This window comes from Arvicola amphibius, chromosome 1 (assembly GCF_903992535.2).
Source record: "Arvicola amphibius chromosome 1, mArvAmp1.2, whole genome shotgun sequence".
Taxonomy (NCBI): Eukaryota; Metazoa; Chordata; class Mammalia; order Rodentia; family Cricetidae; genus Arvicola; species Arvicola amphibius.
Window position 1 is genome coordinate 115783002 of NC_052047.1, and position 24116 is coordinate 115807117.

The 24116-nt window shown below is 43.1% G+C and overlaps 1 protein-coding gene across 1 annotated transcript in view; it reads left to right on the plus strand.

The window, feature by feature from the left end:
* Spon1 (spondin 1) overlaps positions 1-24116 on the plus strand; it is a 289221-nt gene that overhangs the window by 126279 nt on the left and 138826 nt on the right. The window contains exon 5 of the mRNA XM_038335002.2: positions 1120-1242. Within this exon, the coding sequence (XP_038190930.1) occupies positions 1120-1242 (123 nt within the window). The remainder of the gene's footprint in view (positions 1-1119; positions 1243-24116) is intronic.

Here is a 24116-nt window from a genome sequence, read left to right on the forward strand (position 1 = left end):
GAGCGGACTGGCAGCACTAAGTCAGCTAGGGCTGTGGGCTTAACAATCAGAAATGCTGAATTTATTCATGTAATCTCTCTTTCCCTACTTATCAGCTACTCACAGCTAAAAATGGGGGCGGAAAGGAATCTTAAGTTTCCCTGGCTGCCACTATGCTCAGAAGTGAGCTCGTGAACACGTTTGCAGCTTCCCCCCTCCTCCCAGGATCGTCTTGGAGAGCACCACGAGAGACACAACTACATACGACTCCCTCTTAATTTCCAGCAATTCTTTAAGGCTCCATTGGCTCTCACTTTTCTCCCATCCCTGCGTCTGCACTGGTCCAGCATCCAGACCCTGAAATAGATGTGCGTTGCTCTCAACATCTAGTAGAGAGATGCTAGCGTGAAAGAGATGAGGAGGAAGCCGGGATAGAGAAAGAACGACAGGGTGAGGGCTGGAGAGGCAGTGCCCTGGTTAAAAGTCCTTGTTCCGCCTGCAGATGACCCAGGTTTGGTCCTCAACGCTTGCATTAGGTGTTTCACAATCATCTGTAGCTCCAGCTTCAGGGGGTCTGACATCCTCTTCTGGTCTTCTCAGGCACCTGCACACACACACCACACACACACACACACACACACACACACACACACACATCTTTATAATGAGAAGAATACCTGGACGGTGGTGGCGCATGCCTGTAATCCTAGCACTTGAGAGGCAGAGGCAGGCAGATCTCTGTGAGTTCGAGACCAGCCAGCCTGGTGTACAAGAGCTAGTTCCAGGACAACCAGGACTGTTACACAGAAAAACCCTGTTTCAAAAACCAAACCAAAACAAACAAACAAAATAAAAGGAGTAAAAGCATTGATTGCCCAAAAGTCTCCCTATCCTAGACTCTTGGTCCCATAGAATACCTCAGATTATGAGAGCAAGAACTTTGACTTTTTATTTTCAAACTAGATATTCATGGTTGAGAAATTTAAACTCCACAGCAATCCAAGCACTGGTCCTGAGCCTTACAAACCAGTACAAGTGCACTGTGCCTTCTTTATGTGGGGATCAAGGATGAGACGAGTGGCTGCAAGAACACCTCTTACGAGGCCCCCATCGGCTTTCTAACTTGACTTCCTGTTCCAGATCCCACACTCGACGGGGTGACAGACAGACCCATCTTGGACTGCTGCGCCTGTGGAACCGCCAAGTACAGACTCACATTTTATGGGAACTGGTCCGAGAAGACTCACCCGAAGGATTACCCTCGTGAGTACAGCGGCTACTTGATGGGTCATGGGAAGCACATTGTTGGTGCTTTGTCTGATCACAGGATCCACAGGCTCATTATTAGCCACTGATTCGTGAAACTTGCGCCCCAAGAAAGTAAATTCACGGTCACATGCAGACATAACCCTGGCATGCTTTTAGAGTATTTGTAAAACGTTGTTCTAAGAGTTTTGTCTGAGGTTCTTAAAACAGTTCCTGAAGTCCAGTTACTGTATCTGCAAGCCAAATATTTTATGGCCTCAGTCCTCCTAATACAGCTGTACCCGTGTTATGGAATAGACCATTTGTTAGAGAGAGCTGGCAAACGGAGTCCCTTGGCTCCACAGACAGTGTAACAATTACTCAGTATCCTCAACCATAGTAAGGTGTCAGTCATTAATCAATACACCTTTTCTCTACTGGTTCCAAATGTCACCTTCTAATGCTGCATGGCACCAGGCTCAGAGCAGCCCATACCAATCTATGAGAGTTGTCGGGAGGCCCCAAACTTGCTATGCAGGGGACTAGATCCTACAATAGGATAGTCCTGCACTCTTCTTAGTCAGGCAGTTGTTAACAAGTCTGTAAAGAGCCAGGCACTGTGGTAAGCCTTAAAAACATGATAGTCAGAAAGAAAGAAGATGCAGTGCAAGTCCCATATTGTTTAGGGCCTGTGGAAAGTCAAGTAATCGCAGGAAATGTGTATCTGTGAATGGTGGGCTGAGAACTCGTTACACAACACGTTTGCCAATGGCATATCCCTGAATTGGAAACTGCCCTGTTTCATGGATAAACTTCTTGGACATCAGAAAGAGGTCGCCATTCATCCAGATAAGCAATGCTCTGACTTCGCTTTAAGACCTGGGAGGGCCATTCTCTGTGGCCTTGGGAAGCAGGCTGGCTGTGGGTGGCACAAAGCATATTGTGTTTGGGCAAGGCCCGGTTTGTTCTGAGGCATCTATTTCACTCTGAAGTTACCACAGCTGGGAAGATCTGCAGAAACGGGAGAGGAGATTAAAAAGAAGGGAAGGGCACATGGCAGGGACTTAAGTAAACCCTGGGCATATCAGAACCTTCCTGGTGCCCACGCAGCCCACCCAGTGGGGACTGCAGCATTCCTGGCTAGATCAAGGCTTTATAATTTAATTTAACCCACATAAAATTGAAGTTTGGGATCTTAACAGCTGCTGGCTGCTCATTCCTCAGACTCTAGGATTCAGCCTGCTCTGCTCTCAACTGGGTGGGAGACCTGTGTGAACAAACTTGGCTCCTCTCCCTGGGAGGGACACTTAGAGCCAGAATGCTGGTGTGGGGGCGGGGGGGGATATGTCCTATAGTGTCCCCACTAACAGAAGAGAGAAAATGGCTGGGGTCATTACTCATCTTTTGTAACCCTAAGGAGTTTTTCTCATTTCTATTTGGCCACTGTTGTCTCCCAGAATTTAGGTGGTAGTGGGAGAGAGTACAAAAGTCATTGTTTCTGGTCCTCTGGGGCAAACCACATGCAAACCTACAGAGAATTTCTGTGGTGCCGCCCAAAGCTTAATACACGCAGCAGATGTGTGTTCCTGGTTCCTGGGATTGTGCCATTGTCAGGCATCACATTACAGAGCCAGGCTCTGCCCTAATTTTTCTGTTGGAAAAATTCATCGTCAGATACAGACTAGCATTTGCCACAGTGTGTGGGATTATCTCCTTGGGAAGTTTCTTCCCCACAAAACTGGGAATTCTTCTGGGAGAAAAGTCGTGGTCTTTGTCCCTGCACGTGTCCCTTCCCGAGAATTGGTTGGCAACTGTGGGACACACCTGCTGCCATCTGGGAGGCAGGGGTCGAGTGGACACTGAATCCTGATGACCAGTGCTGAGCAGGGAGCATGGATCAGACCTTCCTCAGAGGGCTAAGGGTGAACTCGGATGCCTGAAGGACCGGAGCCACTGGGAAGGACACAGGCAATGTCAGTGAATTCTTCTACTGATGTAAGCTGCAGGGATAATTCTGTCTTGACAGCCAATCCTGTTGTCAGGCCAGAGAAGCTTGCTGTCAAGAGCCAAGTCACTTGTATCCTTTTAATTAGTCATCCAAAATGTCATTTTCCAAGCAGGCAGGGATCTGGGGACAGTAGTTCTCAGCCTCTTTAGTCTTTGTATTCTTTTACCATGATTAAGAATCACAGAAAGCACGGATATACTTCTGTTAAATCTCTCAGTGTTCACCTTAGAGAAAATGAACTTTTTTAATTAGTAATTTTTAAGTACATATAATAGTGATAAACACATTATATGTTTAATAAATTTATCACCTGTTAACATAAAAACATTATATTTAATTAAAATTGTGTTATCCAAAAACGTTGTGAAAAGAATGTCATTGTTCTCTGTAGTATGTTAGAGGAAGGGTCACTTGTTCGTCCCGGCTGCCCAGTCATGAAATACCTACTCAGAAAACCATATTATTTGCAATACTGTTTGACCAATAGCTTAAATGTATTTCCAGATAAACTCATACCTAAGCTAACCAATCTCTATTATCCTGTATATCGCCACGTGGTTGTGGCCTACCAGAAAAGTTTCAGCATGTCTATCTCCAATGGCAGCTCCATGGCATCTCTCACTGCTTGGCCCCTTAGACAGAAGGACTTCCCATCAGTAGTGTCTGTCTGGACTAGCAGAAAGCACATGGACTGTCCTTCCTCTTTGTTTCTGCATTCACCCTATTGTGGTATGTTTTGATAGAAGTATATGAGGAAAATTCTAGACTACATCCATGGAGAAAGGAAGAGTGTTTTGGAGAGTTAGAGAGATGTGTCAGTGGTAAGGGCATTTGCTATTCTCACCAAGGCTCTGGGTTTGATTCCATGCACCCACAAGGCATGGGCTCACAACAGTATGTAACATGAGTTAAAGGGAATCTGATGCCTTCTGCTGGCCTCTGCTGGCCCCTGCACACATGTGGCACACATGCAGATGAGCAAGCATGCACACATACACATAGAAACAGTTTTAAAGGTGTTTTAATAATATTTCCAGATACCAACATATAATCTTTGCTATTATACCACAAACTACTTCTGAGTCTACCAATTGTCGAGTTTTGCTAAGCCCAGTTACAATGTGGGATATGAGGTTGTGCCAATGGGTTTGTATTCTGTGACTCAAAACCAGTGTTCCAGATGGATCGTCTGCAAATCCATGATGGTGTGGCCCTGATGCTGACCACTTGGAAAATACCAGCTTATTGACAATCACGGATCATCCAAATGCTAAGACTTCACATTATCAAAATCTTATCCATTTTCATATCAATTCCTGACAGAGCCCTTCAGGAAAGTGTTGGAAACCCAGGAAATGCTCAACTTCACAGTAACAGCCAGAAGTTGTCCAAGATTCTGACTTTTGCTTAACAACTCAAAGTTTATCATTGGTGACAGATACTGGCAGTTGTTTTCCTTGAAGTGACAGACTCGCTTCATTTTTTTGAGGAAAAAATGTCTGCCAAATTCCCAAGTCTGAATAGCCGTAATTTGCCTGTCATTAGTTCTTTCAAGCAAAGATAATGTTTATGAATGTACAAAGTGGCTAGTCTGACTTGCACCTAAAAGAAGCATTAAGTACATCTACTGAGTCCATAGAGAAGAACTTCTTTGCATTTTATATTGCTTTTACATTTCCCAATTAGTCACTCTAAATAATAAGGTATGTATCCATCAGTAAAAACTTCAAGCGACTCATTTTTCTTTTACATGAAGGACACTCATGTGAAACTGAGTCTTTTGTTTGCTGTGAACATGTAGCCCTAAAGAAGACATCTGCTACTGATACAGGCCAAGGCTGTTGCCTTGGCCCATCTTCAATGGCAATGCCAACATACTACAGCAAGAAAATAATATCTTAAATTTGTTATGGAATGTTTTTAATCTCTCAGATTCCCCAAAATGATCACAGGGTTCCCAGGAGTCTGTGGATCACACTTTGATAACCTCTGCAATGGGGTAGTTGGGTGTTCAACTCTTACGTGTCTTTAAGTAACTTAGCTTTGAAAATCGAAGTGGATGCTACATGAAGGACTGAACAACAGCATACACCTTCAGCTTCCGTGCACCTTCAACTGTCACATACCTCAGCCACTCCACAGCTTTAACTGGCATGTGCCTCAGCTACCATGTGCCTTCAGCCACCACGCACCTTCAACCACTACGTACCTCAACCACCATGCACCTTCAGCGATAGTGAACCATATCTGCAGATCTCTCTTCTCAACCATTGTATAAAATGATGTCTCCTGAATGATGCTTCGGGGTTCTTTCCATAGGAGAACTCTGCATTCCTCTCCCTGGGAGGGGCTAGGTGTGGTAAACCAAGATGGAGGCAGGAGGATGGAGGAAATTGCTTCTGGTACTCCTCCTCTCTGGTAGTGTCTGCATCTCTGCTGGGCATCTGAAAATTGTGGAACTCTTTCAAAATACACCCATTCAAGAAGCTCTTGAAATACATTTTAAGGCTGGACCATGTACGTTTTACCTCTGAATTTTGGAATAAAAAAGTCTTGACACACAAAAAGGTAGCATTACAAGCTCAGATAGTCAGGGAATATCTGAACCAAAATCAAAGCTCAGACAAGATAATTCCTTTTTCTTCCCCTTGGGGTCTATCATGAAACAATCGATAGTTGGAGAATGTTTGAACCAAAACCAAAGCTTAGATCTAAATGATTTTCTTTTGCCTTCCCTTGGGGACTGTCATGAGACAATCACTCCTGCTCTCTGCAGTCAAATTAAACATTTAATAAACAAACATTTTCTAATGTGAAGTCAACTGATATTAAATTCTATACCATCCCACCTGCTGTTCTGCGCACAGTTGGACTTAGAAGCCAGAGAGAGCATGTCCAGGTTTGTTGAGCTTGAGTAGCATTGCTGTAACCCAATGCAAGCATCGTGGTCCTAGACATTGCCACACTGCCATTCTCAACCATGGAAACCATGGTAGGTAGTGCTTCCCAGAAACAAATGACCAGGCCCACAAAGATGTCTTCAGGGATAGACACATGCCCAGTGTGCATGGAGCTGGGAGCTTCATACCAGATGCTAAGTATCTTTAATCACTAGCTCTCATGAAGATCCTGGGTTCTTGACAAATGCTTCCATACTGTTGACAGCTTATTATCGCCCCAGGACCAGCCATGATGCATAACTTCCTCCCCTTTGAACATAGCATCAGTTAATACTGTTTGACAAATCAATATTGAAGACTATTTTTCCAGCTTTCGAAGGATGTCTTTCACAACCTCCACCTGGCGATAGATGAAGAAAATGACTGAGCCCCACATTGGAGCACCGGACTGAGCTCCCAAGGTCCTGATGAGGAGCAGAAGGAGAGAGAACATGAGAAAGAAAGTCAGGACCGTGAGGGGTGCGTTCACCCATGGAGACGGTGGGACAGAACTAACGGGAGATCATCAACTCCAGTTGGATTGGGACTGATGGAACATGAGACCAAACCAGACTCTCTGAATGTGGCCGACGGTGGAGGCTGACAGAGAAGCCAAGGACAAAGGCGCTGATCTTTGACTCTTCTGCATGGACAGGCTCTGTGGGAGCCGTCTCAGCTTGGTCGATCACCTTCCTGGACCTGGGGGGAATTGGGAGGACCTTGGTCTTAACATAGAGTAGGGAACCCCGATGGCTCCTTGGCCTGAAAAGGGAGGGAGGGAGGGTATGGAGAGAGGGGAGGGGAGGGAAGGGGGAGGAAGAGAGGAGGAGATGGAAATTTTTTAAATAAAAAAAGACTATTTTTCCAATCAGCTTTTAATTTGATGACACATTGACTAAAATATTAATCTGCCACTTGGAAATATATTCTATATACTTAAAGTTAATTTTACAGTGACAATCTGCCATCTTCTCCATTGAGTCACTTGCTCAAGAAAATTATGCCCAACCCCATAAAAAACTACCAAACTGTATCAACTTGATGACTCTTAATATTTTTATCTTTTATTCATCTCATTATGTACAGTTTCTACGTTGTGCCCAATTCATTGAATCCTAATTTTATGACTAATTTTCTCTCCTAGCTATAAATCCAAACCTTGTCATATTTCAGACAAGTTATCTAGTTATTCTTTTATTGGCCACTAACATGATGTCATGTCTCTAGCTAACCAAGAGAGCACTGCAATTAAAACTGCACATATGAATAATTTCATAATAGTCCAACACTGCCTTCAGCTCTACATCTCCAACGCAAGAGCAAGTCATTACTGGGTTTTGAACCCCCTTCTCTATCTGATGTTAGCCTCAAATCAACTACTTGTTACCTACCAGTGTCTGCTAGAAATTGATGGTTGGCAAATGCAGAGACCCACAGCCAAACATTAGGCAGAGTCTGGAGAACTCCGAGGAAGAAGGGGAGGAAGGATTATAGGAACCAGAGGGGTCAAGGACACCAGGAGAACACAGTCCACAGAATCAACTCATAGTGTGTCACAGACACTGAAGGGCAATCGTAGAGCCTGCATGGGCCCATGCTAGGTCCTCTACAGGTATATTGTGGTTGTTAGCTTGGTGGTTTTTTGGGACTCCTAAAAGTGAGAGTGGGTATGTCTCTGACTTTTTCTCCTGCTCATGGGACCCTTTTCCTCCTACTGGTTTGCCTCATCCAGCCTTGATAGGAGGGTTTGTGCCTGGTCTTATTGTATCTTGTTATACCATGCTTGGCTGTTATCCCTGGGACATTTGCTCTTTTCTGAAGGAGAGTTAGATTTAGGAAGAGGGGAGGGTGTGGGGAAGGAGGATTGGGAGAAGTAGAGAGAGGTGAGGCTGGGGTTGGGTGTATTGTATGAAGGAAGAATGAATAAAAAGTCACCCAAAACACTTAATGCTTTTCCCATAAATTCTTCTCCAGTTTCTTCATCAGTTATTGGTATAAATGAGTTCTTTTGTGTCCTTTTATAATTTTACCACTTTCCTTACCACCCACCCATTTCACACAGGTTTCCACAGTCCTTATCAGACAACTGTGATAGAGGGGAAGCACTTTCTCCTTTATTTCCTGACTAATCTGGATTGCTTTTATCTAATAAGCTGTGCTAGCTCCTTAAAGAATACCATTGTTATCTCTTCCCATTTGCATACATCTGCTTTTATGCATCCTATTATCTTCTATTTCTTTTGGATGGTCCCTTTGTTCTCTTGGTAAATTTCCATATTGTTTACTTTATGTGCTGACTTCCCGCCTTTTGAATTTTTGTTTTCATTAATAATTAATGCACGTGAGGCTGTGAGCTTTCCTCGGTTGGTCTCTGAGCCTTCCCCAGAGGTCTTACTAGGACCTCTCGTGTTCGCGAGTCTCTTGGTAAACGTTTTTGTGCCCTTTATCTTCTGGACATAGTTGTTAACTTGTGGAGTGTTTTAAAAATCTCTGAAAGGTGGAAGATTTTTCATTTGTATATTGGTTTTGATTTTGTTTATTTTGTTTTGATCAAAGACTATGTGATACATAGCTCCTGCTTTGTTGTATTTACTGAGATTATTTATCTTAATAACCCAGTGCATGTTTGCCTTAGCAAGCTTTGTCTCTTCCTCCTCCTTGTGTACCAAGGGTATGCTCTTCCCCACACAGTGCACAGCATCACCGGTTCATGTCAGCCCCCACCCCCGCGCTATTTGCCTTTGATCTCATATAATACCATAATTAACCATACTAAATTTTTTCTTCTATTTTCATTTTATATGTCCTGATTGTCCTATCTTTTTGTCCCTTTTTTAATTTTATACTTTTTTCTTTCTATTGCCCAGTTGAATCTTCTGGTTGAAAATTTAACTGAGCCAAGTCCAGAGGCATGTGATCAGGTGAGCAGAGAACATGAGGAGTCCAAAGTCAGCCTCAGATACAAAGCAAATTTGAGGCCAGGCTGGGCTCCTTGGGACCCTGTCCCTGTCTCAAAACAATAATAACAAAAACTTGTCTGATTTTTTTCTCTTTTGTTTCTTGTAGTGATTGCCTTTAACGTAAGACACCTATTTATGTTAGCTTCACAAACATGTTGATGTCATCGTCTTCCCCTGAACTTTTGTGCACCCTCATGATCCTTAGCTCCCTACCATCTTTCCACCAAAATGCACACTTTATGTTGATTGATTTCTAGAATTTGACCTCCTTATCACTATAATTTCTTTCTCCAGTCTTTGGTCTTTGTGATTCTAAACAGGCACACACTTTCCTGAAGTTTTGGTTGCCCCTTGACCTTCGTACTTCTCTTGCTCGGGTACTTTCTGCAAGGACGTTTTCCTAACTGCGTTTGCAGGGCAAGCCCATCAAGGCTCTGCATACCTGGGAATATTTTGTTACATTCTCACACTTGAGTGACACAGGGCTGTCTATGAGACTGAGGTTCAAAAGCGTTTTTCTGTCTACTATTAAGCACGGTGTTCTTACATCCCACTATCTGGACAGGCCATGTCAGGTTGATTGCTGTTGATTGCTATTCGGTCTGCTCGTTCCCTCTGCTTTTCAAGTGTTCCTTCCGTCTATCTGTCTCTTTGATGTTCTTCTTCATCTTTCTGTGGATAGCGCTGGGTATAGACTTAAAGAAAATAGTTCCTTCTTTAGCAAATCCTTTCCACGTAAGATCTTGCTTTTGCCTCTTCCTTTAATACTAAGAAGTGATTGTTGTCAAGCCTCTCGCCCCCTCTTTTTTTTCACTTTTGAGTCTCTGCCCTCGTTAGCTATAACTGTCAACTTGACACTTCCTAGAGTCATCTCTCTGAGAAGGCAGGCTTGGCTTTTACTCATAAGACACAGACACGTGTGTGTGCTGCTACTCCATAACACTTTGGTGTGTGCTCCCTGAGAAAGACGTTCTCGTATAAAATTACTGTATGCTTAATCCTGACATTGATAAAAATGATGCCTAATCTGAATGCTTTGTTTAAGTTACATTAATCACGCCTCTACTATTTTCTTCATGGAGACCAAATAATATCATATAACGCAATCTTTCTACACGAGTAGCATGGGCAACACTAAATGTTCTAGAAGTTACCTTTAAGAAGAAAGAGAAGCAATAAAATTAATTTTTTAGATTTATTTTACGTGTATTGATGTTTTGCCTACATGTATGGGTGTGTGCCATGTGCATGCCTGGCTCACCTGGAGGCTGGAAAGGGTCTCAGATCCCCTGGAAATGGAGTTGCAGACAGTTGTGGACCACTATGTAGGTGCTGGGAATTGAACTTGAGTCTTCAATAAGAACAACAAGTGCTCTTAACTGCTGAGCCACCTTGCCAGCCCCCAATAAAACTAAATTTAATGTACTATTTTATTGAAGCCAGACCTCAAATCATGCCATGTTAGCATATAATTAGCCTGAAAATTCATTACAGACATATTTTGCCACCTTTTTGCAATGCTAAGATCTGGTACCTATTTCGCATCCAGACTCGCCGTATTTTAATCACACAGTAGCCTTGTGTAAATATTGGCTACCATATTGCCCAGAACAGCCCTGTAGCAAGGAAAAGAAGAGTTTTTACCCAGAATCCCATGCAGTATTTCACACTGCAGTCACTTGTCATGCGTTTCTCATCACCCTCAAGGCGGAACACTTCCTCAGGCTTTCTTGACTCTCCTGCCATGGACGTTTTTGAAGAGTGCCCGGAAGTTATCATACAGACTGTCTTTTGGTTTGGGGTCATTGATGTTTCCACTCGATTAGATTGAGGGTATGCATCTTCAGAAAGGGGTCCATGGCCTTTATGGATGTGTGTGTTGATTGCTAACTTGTGTTTGGTTCTTTTCTTCTACTTGTTTGGGTTTTTTAGTTGTTTAAATGTTCGTTTATTTATCATATATATATATATATGATAAATATATATATACACCTGTGTGTGTGTGTGTGTGTGTATGTCTGTGGTCCTCCTGAGTTTGCATGTATCACATGTGTGCAGGTACCCTTGGAAGCCAGAGGGCATCTGATCCCTGGGAACTGGAGTTTGCGGCCCGATATGACTGCTAGGGACCAGACCTGTGTCCCCTACAGAGTAGAAGGTGTTCCTGACTACTGAGCTGCTTCTCCAGCCCCCTTCTACCTGTATCTGCTTTGGGTTATTAATATCTTCCTCTGTCTTTGAAGATCTGTACTGTGCTTCGGTTGTATTTTTGACCCATCTGCTGTTACAAAGCTGCTTCCTGCCCTGCTTGCTTCCTGCTCAGTAGCTGCGTTTGCCAAGCCTCTAGTTCCTCTGCAGGAGCATGTGTTTCTCTGCCCAGGTAACTGCTATGCCTGTTCTGGAAACAGGAGGAAGTGAAGCCAGTGCAGAACCACCTGGGATTCCTTCAGCACCTCAGTGTCTCTACTGGTTCCTTGGACCTGGTGTTTTCCTCCACTTAAATGTTTCCCAGGACAGAATGTAGAGGACAAGGAACGTCCTTGGGAGCCTGCAGTAAAATTCCAGCTTAGACACTCTAACTCTGGACAACATCTTCCCTTTCTGCTGTATTGCAGGATGTTTGGTTAGCTTTTAAACATCTACCATCTCCTCGTCATTATGCTATTCTGAGAGTGGGGGTATTAATAATACCTTGTTCTCAAATTGTGTATGTATTGATTTCTGTATTTTACTGTGGTTACTTTCTATTTATTGCTGTGTTCTATAATATCATTGCATTCTCATTAACTCTAGCCTTTGTCATTGCATAACTAACAAATCATCTTATTTTAATAACTGGTGCCTTAAATTATACCCTGCCTACAGTCTTGGTTGGTTTTTGTTTTCTCTGATATATCTTAAGTTAGTTTTCGTCTTATTATTTTTTTTTTTAGTAATTTCAGACTTTCTAAGGTTTTAAGGTCTCCTAGGAAGTCATTGCGTTCACCCTATTGTTCTGTTTTGCCTCCCAAATGTTTTGCACTTACAGTAACCCAGTCTCCCGCAGGTTTTTCTCTGCTAGGCTGCTGTCCATATCCCAGACGACTGTTTGTTTTGACTTTCTTTGGTTTAACAAGGACAGTGCGTTTGTTTGGCTTGAATTTGTGTGTGTGTTTTGTTCTCGTTGTCACCCATCTTTTTTTTTTTCTTTCTCATCTAATTCGCTGTCAGTTTCTAAGAAGTGGGCTGGGGGATGGAGCACAGTGGTAGAATACTTGCTTTGCATGCTTCAGGCGCTGGGTTCCGTCCTCAGCTTTGCAAATATTAATTAATTAATTATAGGTAAGTAGAGAGCTGGAGAAATGGCTCAACAATTAAGGGCACTTGATGCTCTTGCAGAGGACACGGGCTTAGCTCCCAGCCCCGAGGTGGCAGCTTCGTTGTCCGTAGCTCAGTTCCGGGAATCCCTTGACGTCTTCTGCACAGGTGCTGCAATCTCATTGTACGTGTAACATACACATGTGTGGGAAATAAAATGAATATATAAGAGAATGAGTAAATCTTAAAGGATTTCACTTCTGGTTTTTCTATATACCCACGACTTTTTGGAATAGTAACTTTGATTCACTTCATCAAAAACTTTTGAGATATTTTTCTCAGCCCTCCCCACTTCCATTTTACACTGAATTAATTTGGTGCTTGCTTTGTTTCTTTTCATCTGCCTTTATTCTGACAGTCCTTAGCTGGAAATTCCTTTCCCAAACAACAGTTCTGTTAGGAGCTGTGATTATTTATCTATTCAATAAATACTCATTAATTCATGATGTCTTACAGTCTTTTATAGCCTTTTCTTTATTCTTTTAAGACCTATTATTTCAAGGATACTAGGAAGCCAGTGCCCATTCACTAGTGACTGATTTTCATTCTTACATTTGAACATTTTTAAAGTTGTTTTCACTTGAAAAATAACTGAATTAAAAACCCACCCAAATCCTTTTTACTGAAACTTTATTATAAAGAACTTATAAATGAAAATAGCATCGCATACCAAAATTAACTGGAGTCAGAGTCTACATCTCAGTAAACTTCTATACAGTTAGAACAATCATTCTGAAGCTGTGAAGCCTCACTTTGAATTTTACATTTTCACTACTCAATATATTTTATTGCAGTTATCCTCGAACAACAGCAAGAGTCCATGACAGAGTTAAAACTAGAAAAATAATTAGCCTTGCTTGTCCATTATAGATTTTTACTGTATGCTTTGTACATGGTTTTCCATTTTAGTGAAGAAACACGGTCTCCGTACACTTACAACCAGATTCCTTACCAGGAATCTGCAGCTTCGCTCCTTGTGGGATATGTGTTTTTCTTTTGCAGCCGAAATATTTTGTTTTTTGTTTTTATCTCGCCTATGTTAAGTCAATATGAGGGTTCTATTCATCCCTCCATCTGTTTCATTAACAGTGACATTTTTCTTCTAGTTGGTCTTTTATTTTATTTCTTTCTCCTTTTGTTCTTTGCTGTTTGCCCATTCATTCCATGGGCTTAGTTCGTGCTTTCTCTTGCCTTAGGAATCCCTGCTTCTCCCAGAATGCCCCAGCCTCCATTTCTGCTTGGCCATTTTCCTTCGTGCTCCGCATATGACACGCTTCTGATGGCACCGTTCTGATGGCCCTCAGTCATGTATCTGGCGTTCACCCTTGCTTGCTGCTTGCTGCCCCTCCCTCCCATAGGATCTCTTCTGAAATAGGCAGAATGTCTTTCTTACATGTTTACCACACACCTTGTAAGTTTCCTTGGTCATGTTTTGATTCTTGCCCCATTTCATGGTTTGTTGATTTCTGCTCCCTACATCTACCCTACTCTGTGCCAGATTCTCAGTGTACCTTCCTTCTGGTGCTGCCAAACACGCAAGAGTGCCTGGTTCTCTGCTACTCGCTCTTCCTTGACTTTCTCTTGATGTTATGGTATTTTTCTCATTGCAGTGATAAAGCACCATGACCAAGATAACTTATAAAAGGAAAGGTTTCGTTGAACTTACAGTTCCAATGGATAAGAGTTTGTCATGGTTGGGAAGCATGGCAGTAGGCAGCAGCCATGGTAAATGGAGGAGAAGCTAGGTGCTCACATCCTGAACTGTAAGAAAAAAAGCAGAGAATGGGACCTGGGGATGACATGTGGCTTTGAAACCTCAATGCCCACTGCCAAGGACATACTTTTTCTAGCAAGGTTTCCAAACCTACCCAGACAGCACCACCAACTGGGGACCATCTACTGAAACATCTGAGCCTATGGGGGCCACACTTATTTAAACTACTACACCTGTTGAGGATTTCTCAAATCTTCGCTTCCAACCATTTCATTGGCATTAGAGTGGGTCATGAAATTGGAAGAGCTAAAGCCACTTTCTCCCTCCATCCTCCCGCTAGATGAATCATGAAATCTTTCGAGCACACCCTTTCCTAAATAAGACGCAACTATTTAGGACTGGCCATCCAAAATTCTGTCTTGTACAAGAGGATTTTGTTTCTCAGAGATGACTTCCATTACCCCTGAAATAAGTAAGCTAGTTTTCTGGTACTCTCTGGCCATTTACTCCTGCTGCTTGGCAGTTTCCAGAACACGTGATTGCATCATCATTCACATAGCTTAAATGGCCACCTGCTCTGCAATGATTTGATTGTGGAGAGGGGAAGGATGGAATTCATTGGCTAGTCATGAATCCATTATCATGGAAGTCTAATGCTACCCGTTTCGCAGAGGGGGAAGAGTATAGGCATTGACTGTGATGTTTGACCCCAACCCAGCAGTTTTCTTTAACTATTTCCTTCAAGCCTGTTTGAAAAATCCCTGAGATGCGATTTCAAGAAATGTAGGTTTTAATAAGAAAGACTTCACTGGGTGTGGTGGCACATGCCTTTAATCCCAGCACTCGGGGCAGAGGCAGATGAGAGTTCTAGGCCAGCCTGGTCTGTATAGTGAGTTCCAGACCTGCCAGGGCTACATAGTGAGACCCTGTGTCAAGAAAGAAAGAGAGAGAGAAAGATTTAATTTTCCTTCTGTGTGAAACTATTCTGACCCCCCAAAAGGCCTATGAAATTGAGGGTGAGGGCATGCAGAGTCCATGAGCGATAGCCTTCCTTCCATATAGTTTCCCAGGAATTTGCACACAAAACTCTGCTGAAGCTAACGGCATTTATGGACTTAAGTTTTCCAAACAATGAGTTGAGAAATACACCCTCAAGAATTGTTTATTCCAAGAAAGACCAGATATTTATAAGCACAAATGGGGTTTCTGCAAAGGTTGGTGCCAGGCACTCTGGCCCTGGATAGCGTCCCTCTCAATCTGCAAGAATCCTACTACTCTAGGGTTTGAAGCAAAGCAGAAGCATAAAGAAGTCTTTGCAGCTTTTCCCTAGCCTCAGCTAAATTCAGAATGGAGGGACATAACAAGGGGACAAAAGATAACAGGAAATCTCAACACAGACAGCTCTCCCTGATCAGAGCCATTGCCTGTGATCAGGGAGGGGGTGTTGTTGTAATTCCTTTACTAAACTACTGAGTTGATTGGTTAAATTGAAAGTTATGAGCCAAATGCCCTGAGAGCATCCTGGAACCTTCCTGCGTCTGTACATATTCATGTGGTCCTAATGACCCTCACTGGAGGGGAAAAGCGAGTACTTCCTGCAGGGAATGCATGAAGAAAGGCTTGGGAGGAAACAAAACGTTTAGAATAGCCAGCAAGAGTTTAATTAAACTCTAGCATTATAAGCTTGCCTCAAAACAGCAAAATGTACCACATTTCGCCCCCACATGGAGCTACTCCGGGTCCTTGCAGCTCAAGTGGAAAGAACAATGGGACGTATAAAGCTTTCCCTCCACATCTGGCTCCTTGAAACAAGGCTAAGAGGTTTCTGGAGGATCTCGCTGGCTGGAGCAGTTACTGTTTACAGATGTGCATGGCTTTCAGTCATTGAATGCAAATGGCATCGCTTTGTTGTCCACGCCCTGGGAAAACCAAAAGGAGGGAATAAAGCGCCTTTATCCGCCCACCCACATTGGGATTCAGAACACAGTCTTTTCAGGTTTACTGGGTCCCTAAGCAACCTTTGAAGAGAGCTGTCCATCTGTCTGACTGCCCCTTCACCAGCACACATGGATTCCTTTGACTTTGTGTCTCTGGTCTCTGGTTCCATCTTTGGTCCATCAACCACATTTTTCGGTAAACGTGTCTTACATTCAGGGATCCCAGGCTAATTCTGCCTGCCTTGTCAGTGCTGGTTGATATTCTGAAAGCAAGCTCATCAGCAGGAATGAAGAGGACAGAGCAGAGGCTGAAAAACAGAAAAACAGAAGAAAAAACAAAGAAAGAACCTGGAGTAAGGAGAAGAGAGCTAGCAAGTTTCTCCTGGAATTCTTAACCTCGACACCAGATGCCATCAGCGTGAAAACAGAAAGAGCATTTCAGAAGTGGGAGGCTGGAATCCATGTTCCTTTTACGAGCAAGAGGCCAAGAGTGGCCAGGGGTGCAGCAGTCCTCTGTTGAAAGACAAAATATAGCATGCCATCTAGACTAACGTAGAAGTCAGAACCATCCTGCCGTTTCAAACTGGAGACTTACTAAAAGGCTTAAAAGGAAGATTACCTTACTCATTTTGTGCCTCAGTTTCCTCATTTGCAAAGCAAAACACGCCCCAAACATCACATGGAGATGTCTTAAGAATAGCCTGGGTTCAAAGTGAACCAGCTCCTAGAAAGACACTGCTCAGCCTTGAACAGCCTTGGCACATGGTGCGAGTTTATCAAGTGTTGTTATGTACAGTGAGCTATTTATAGTATACACATGGCATTTTAGCTCAGTGCCAGGCACACAGCACATGATCCCCGAGTCTCGTGACTTGTGTTTCTCTACTCTTATCACTATTCTACCCTAATTCTCAACCTCCCAGTGAGTTGGCTCTCATGTTGTTCTGTTGGATAAGTCCTTCTGTTATCAAGGGAAACCTTTTTCTGAAGTCTCTACTTCCTCCATGTTTCAAACAGAGAAAAGATTGAGTTTCAGAGAGATTTTATCATTCCTAACTTTACAGACTTAAAACTGAAAGACAGGGTCTGGGTGTGTGGCTCAGTTAGAAGAGCACTTGCCTGCCGTGTACAAAGCCCTGGGTTCCATTCCGGGACAGCATTAATTGAGTGTGGTGGCTCACACCTTCAAGGGCAGCACATAGGGGTGGAAGCAAGGAGGATTGGAAATTTAAGGTCATTCTTAGCTACATCATGAGTTCAAGGCCAACCTGGGAGATATAAGACCCTGTTTCAAAATTAAGTAAAATGAAATTGGAAGACATTGTAGAAAAGATCCCATAATAAAAGTGTAACTGTTAGGAATTTTTCCTAATGTGAGCTCTCTGCTGATGCAAAAATCCCAATCAAGCCGTATCACAACAAGCCAAATTAAAAAATATCCAGACTTGATGGGAGGAATTTTTCCTAATGTGAGCTCTCTGCTGATGCAAAAATCCCAATCAAGCCGTATCACAACAAGCCAAATTAAAAAATATCCAGACTTGATGGGATTCCTGTGCTCTTGGGTGGTCCCAAAGGGGAACTGGGAGACCACAAATGCGTGATGGGGGTGGGAGTGGGGGGGGGCGTGTTTCTCCTTTGGGAGCTATCCTAAATGCCCTGTGGGAGTGGTCCTGAAACCCCCAGGGAGGGGTCAGGACCTGGCATGCTAGAATTTGGAGTCCAGACCAACACAACTCTCAGGCCTGGGGGCTGGGGGATGTGCTCCCAACTTAACAGTAACCAGTATTGTGACCTAGTCCACACCAGAAAGGAATTCAATAACAAATACACATTGCACAATAACTCAGACAAACACATGGAACCCGTCTGCTAACTGAATCACAAGGTGGTAGTCACTGACCAGTTTGTTTGGAATAGTGCACATAAACAGAGTTTGGAATTTGTATGTTTGGTGATTTCTACTGGTCAAGGTCAGCTTTACCCAGCTTCCCTGCCTGTTACAGAAACCGCAAAGCTGAGGTGACAGCAAAAAGTCAACCTAGTGGCTAGGAAGATGGCTCAGTGGACGTCTTAGTCACTCTTCTATTGCTATGAAGAGACGCCATGACCGTGACAACTCTCATGAAAGAAAGCATTTAATTGGGGGCTTGCTTACGGTTTCAGAGGCTTAATCCAGTATCATCATGGCGGCAAGCACACGGCTGGAGCAGTAACTGAGAGCTACATTCTGGTCTGTGGAAGGGAACGCAGGAGAGACTGGCAGAGGTTTTAAAACCTTAAAACCTGCCCCCTGTGACACACTTCCTCTAAGAAGGCCACACCTACTACACAAAGACCCCCAACTTCCTAATGGTCTAATCCTGCTCAAGTAGTGCACCTCCTTGGTGTCTAAGCATTCAAATATATGTGCCCATGGGGGCCGTTTTTATTCAAACCACCACAGTGGAGAAGAGGGCTTATTGCACCAGCACAAATCCCTAGCATCCACCTAAAAAGGTTTGTGTGGTCACTTTAGGCACCTGTCACCTTAGTCTTGGGGAGGTGTGTAAAGACAGAATTTGTAGGGCTTGCAGGCTGGCCACCTCACTTCAGGTTCAGTGATAAAGACCCTGTCTCAAGGGAATAAAGCAGAGAGTAACAGAGTAGGATCCCCAACATCCTCTTCTGACCTCTACATGCACATGGGGACATGTGCACCCCCACTCACAACTGTGCATACACCCACACACCCACACACCCACACACATACACACACACACACTATACATGCATACACTATGCACACACAAACAACAAAACTTTTTTCCCTCATTTTTTTATTAAAAATTTCCATCTCCTCCCCTTCTTCTCCCCCTCCCTCCCCTCTCCTTCACCCATACCCCTACTCCCTCCCTCTCCAGGCCATCAACAAAACTTTTGTGCTAAGCCCTGGGATGATTTTTCTCTGTGTCTAACTAGGTTTCGCTCGCCTTATTATTTCAGCCCAAACCATCTCTTCCTCAAGGCACCATCTCTGACATCCCTCGTTGGCTATTCCAGTTCTCAGAGCCTCTTTAGAGCCTGTTGTACCCTCCCCCACTACTTAAGGTTTAGATCAGCTAGTGCTGGTTTCCCTAGGATAGCTATATAATTTAAAGCTTACAAAACTCAAGGTTAATCCTGAAGAAAGATTAAGGCTGCTTTCTCAAACCAACTGCACAGTAGAATGACTATGGGGTGAAAGTGACTTTGAAATTGACCCGGCAGCCGGCTTTGAGGGAACGATTCCATGGAAAAAGAGAATTTGCATTGCTTTATATTTTGCTCATCGGAGGACTTTATTAATAGATGACAAATATTCAAGAAACCTATGAGAGCCTGGGTAGAGTAGCATGCACCTATATTCCCAGCACTCGGGAGAACCTCAGGCTAGAGGCCAGACTAGGATACATCTCCCAATTTACAGGGCTTCTTGGTGGAAATCTACTATAAAACTGCTCCTTCAACACAATTTACGTGGCTTTTTTGTCTTCATTAAACAGGCTACACTGGTTGTAGCAACAGCTTAATTTTGAAATAATTACTTTATTTCACAATAAAGAGCAACAACGACAATGGGCGGACTAATGATGCAGAGGCTGATGCCCGCCTGATCCTCTAAATATCTGAAAATCACTCAGAGGAGAGTGTGTCAACTCCAGCAGCACAGCCTGGGTCCCAAATGATCCTGACTGATGCCAGCGATGCTTGGTGTGTCTCCTGTATTAGAATTAGACTGTTCCCTCAGGATAGAGACCTTGTCTTGTTCATGACTAGAGTCATTGCTACCCAGCCTATATAAAACAGAATAGATGCCTATGGCTATCAGATGAATGTATGAGGGTGGGATGAATAGATGGACCAGGTTCCTGGGCCCACTGTCTCTTACTGAGAAAATATTGAGAAAAATCTTGCAAAGGACAAAATCTAGAGCTTCTTGCAAATTTCCCTTAGTTAAATGCATCCTGCCCCATTTAATCTCTACAGCTTTGCAGAAGATTCCTTGTATTATCCTAAATCCTGGAGTCTGTAATTATACTTAGCATTTTAAAGATAATCCAAATACTAGGAATTGCATTGGGTAAACCCTCCAATGTGAAAAACACACTCTTTCCTTCACTGTCTACTTTCTGTGTCCTTGTGTTACGCTGGTCTTCCATGACAACATTTTTAGAGGAAGGTTTGTGCATTCCAGATTGTACCAAAACCAACTTTGAACTTCTGATCCTTCTGCCTCCAGCTGGGATTACAGTTATGCACCACCATATCTGGTTTATTCCATGCTTGGGTTAAACTCAGACGCTAATTTTTTGACAGACTCCAGGGAAAGACAGAGGTGTTGGAACCCTCACTATATCCTTAGCCCCATTACCAGATCTGCTATGGCAAAAATGTCTTCATTTTAAAGAAAATATTCTAAGTATTCTAGATATTCTAAGACACTCATAAGAAAGGATGCTGTATATGTTCCCAAAACATGAATAAGATGACTCAGAATCATACACACAAAGCTCTGCTGAAGCTTCCAGCATTTATGGGCTTAAATTTTCCAAACAATGAGTAGAAAATACACCCTGAAGGACTGTTTCTGCCAAGTAAGACTGACTGTTCACAGTCGTAGCTGGCGCTCATGAGTCTTGTGCCAGCTACTTTAGTTCTGCCAAATATCTTCCCAGTTTGCAGGGATTCTTGGGTTTCGTGTTGCAAATGGAGTCTTAAACTTCTTCTCCATACCACTTGCATGGCTTTTTCTTCATTAGTACTTAGGCTACCCTGATGTGAGCAACATCATAACTGTTTTGAAACAATTGTTTTATTTGACAAAATGTCGTGAGTTTTTAACCTAGTTGCCTGGAATAAATGAATGGTTTTATTAGTTCCTTTACACGTTGTTGTAACCAAACACCCAACGGGAAGCAATTTAAAGAAGGATGAGGTCCTTTTGGCTTGCAGTTCAAAGGGATATAGTCAGTTATTGTGGGGAAGGTATGGTGGCTGAAGTATGGGGTGCCTGATCACTTTGCATCCACGTCAGGAAGCAGATAGTAAATGGGAAGTGGAGCCAGAGCAAGACATCTCAAAGGCCACATCTGGTGAGTGACTCATTTTCTGCGGCACTACTCTGCCACCCTGGGCAACTTCTCCAGCCTATAGCACCAAATCTCTGGAAAGAGACTAAGGTAGCAAGTCTGCCTGTCAGGAATTTTCTGACCACATGGTAAAAGAACACATTGGAGTCTGCAGAAGGCTAGGTTCCCACTGTGGTTTTTAGATCGTAATTTTATACAAGGAAAATAAAGTGAACTAATTAAGCTTGCTTTTGTTTTGTTTTTTTCTGGGTTTTTTTTTTAATGACCTCCTGAAAACCTTTCCAGCTCAGCCCAACCCTGAGTTCTAGAAACAGCAAATCATTGTGTCTATAAGAATTTTACAAGGGATTAGTGTCCCCCGTCCTATTGCTTTTCTAATAAGGATGCAATAATTAGAAATTGGAGAAGACTGGGGACTCTGGTGTCACACTGAATCTTCATTCCTCTTAGTGCTCACTCATGGGCTATTAGAGTAGCAGTCAACCTCCCTGTGTCTCAGTGTCCTCATCTAGAAAATTCCTTTTCCCAGGTTCCTAAGGCATGCAGCCCAAGATGGCAGCTGATGGCCTATGAGTCCCTGGAACCCCAATAAATGAGAAGAGTCTGAGTTATCTACCCAGGACTATTGTGTGGATAAAAGAAAATATAAGATAGATAGACAGACAGACAGACAGACGGATGAATGGACAGGCAGATGGACAAATAGATACATACATACATTTAGATGATGGATAGATGAGGAATGGATAGATACATAAATAGGTAGATGAATAATTAGATGATGGATGGATAGATAGAAGATAGATAGATAGATAGATAGATAGACAGACAGACAGATAGATAGACAGATAGACAGACAGATACATACATACATATAGATGATGGATGGATAGATAGATAAATTAGATAGATAGATAGATGATAGATGATAGATAGATGATAGATAGATAGATAGATAGATAGATCCCTTCAAAAGACCCCTTTATGTATTAAGTTTCATATATTGTGTCCTATTATATAGAATTTTATACAATGGCTAACTACTATTATAACTTAACTTTTTTTTTTTTTTTTTTTTTTTTTTTTTTTTTTTTTTTTTTTGGTTTTTCGAGACAGGGTTTCTCTGTGGCTTTGGAGCCTGTCCTGGAACTAGCTCTTGTAGACCAGGCTGGTCTCGAACTCACAGAGATCCACCTGCCTCTGCCTCCCGAGTGCTGGGATTAAAGGCGTGCGCCACCACCGCCCGGCTATAACTTAACTTTTATGTTTGTTTCTTACTTTTAACTACCATTCTCATAATGGAATCTAAATCCTTACATGTGCTTTGATTTGTAGGTATTTAAAGACTGCCTGATTTGCATTAGGCTTTGTCCTTCTTTGCTGCCTTTTGTCCCATTGAGGCCCATGTGCAAGACCTCACAGGGCAATGTTCTTCCCTTGATTTTTGCAAGTCCTGGAATTCTGCCTTGATGCTGCCAGCCCGATCTGATGCCATCAGCTCCAACTTCTTGTCTTTCCTACTTATCCCTACTCCTCCTCTTTCCATCTAGTCTTTAGGTTCAACTGCCTGGTCTGCTCTGGACCTTTGCTGTACCCTTCAGCCTTGTTTAAGCAATGAGTGAATTATTCCATCTTGTATTTGTCTCTAAGAAAGAACCAGGAAATCAGACCTTATCAAAGCAAAAAAACTTCTTCTTCTTCCTTACTTCAATGAAGTAATCTTGGTCTAGGGATGTACCTCAGTCCATGGAATGCTTACTGAGAATGCAGGAAATCCTGGGTTTGACTCTCAGAACGTGTAAAGCCATCTCTGATAATACATACACGTAATTCTAGCACTTGGCAGCTGGGGGCCTGGTGAGGAGGTGAGGAGTGGAGACAGGAGAATCAGAAGTTCAAAGTTATCTTCAGCTACCTCTTGAGTTCCAGGCCAGCCTGAGATACATAAGACCATGTTGGAAGAAGAAGAGAAAGAGAGAAAGAAGGGGAAGAGAATTTAGTCTCTAAGCACAGAAGAAGGAGGAGGAGGAGGAGGAGGAGAAAGGAGAAGAAAGAAGAAAGGAAAGAAGAAGGAAGGAAGGAAGGAAGGAAGGAAGGAAGGAAGGAAGGAAGGAAGGAAGTCCAAGGAAATAGTCTTGCGATTGTAAATGCTTCCTCTCCATCAAGAAACAACTGACCTCTCCTATCCAGATCTGCATGAAATGGACTCTTCCATCCACACAGAGGCTATTTGCTATCACCTTACACTACAGGTCTCGGAGCTGAAGAAAAGGAAGTTTCCATCCATTCTATTGCCTTCGCAAATTTCTCAGCTGCCAACACATGGTGTGAGTGTGGGTCTGAGCCAACTTTGGTGTTCTTAAGTAAGAAGCTTAACATTCTGAGCTCCTTAGCTATGGTCCCCGACACTTAGCCATTCAGCTTTTCTATGCGCAGCTGCTGCGTGCAGCCTTTGGAAGAGAGGCACCACCTGTGAGCCACGCACAGGGAGACGCACCTGCAGTCCCAGCCCTTGAGAGGGAGGCTGGCGCGAAAGGATCACCAACTCAAGGCTGTGTTATAGGACCTTGTCTTTGAGGGGGGGGGGGACCTATGAGAACAACCCAATCTATAAAGTGCTTGCTGAACAAACAAAAGGATTTAAGGTTGAACATCAGGACTCATGCAAAAATATAAATAAAAATTTTAAAAAGCGCACGTGGAGGCATGTTTTTTGTCATCCCAGCAAGGGGGAGCAGAAGCAGGGAGATTCTTAGGATTCACTGGCCCTCATCCAGTATATCCAAGTCCGTGAGCTTCAGGCCAGTGAGGGACTGACTCCAAACCAAAGTAGACCGCTCGTGAGGAATGGACCTCTGGCTTCAGT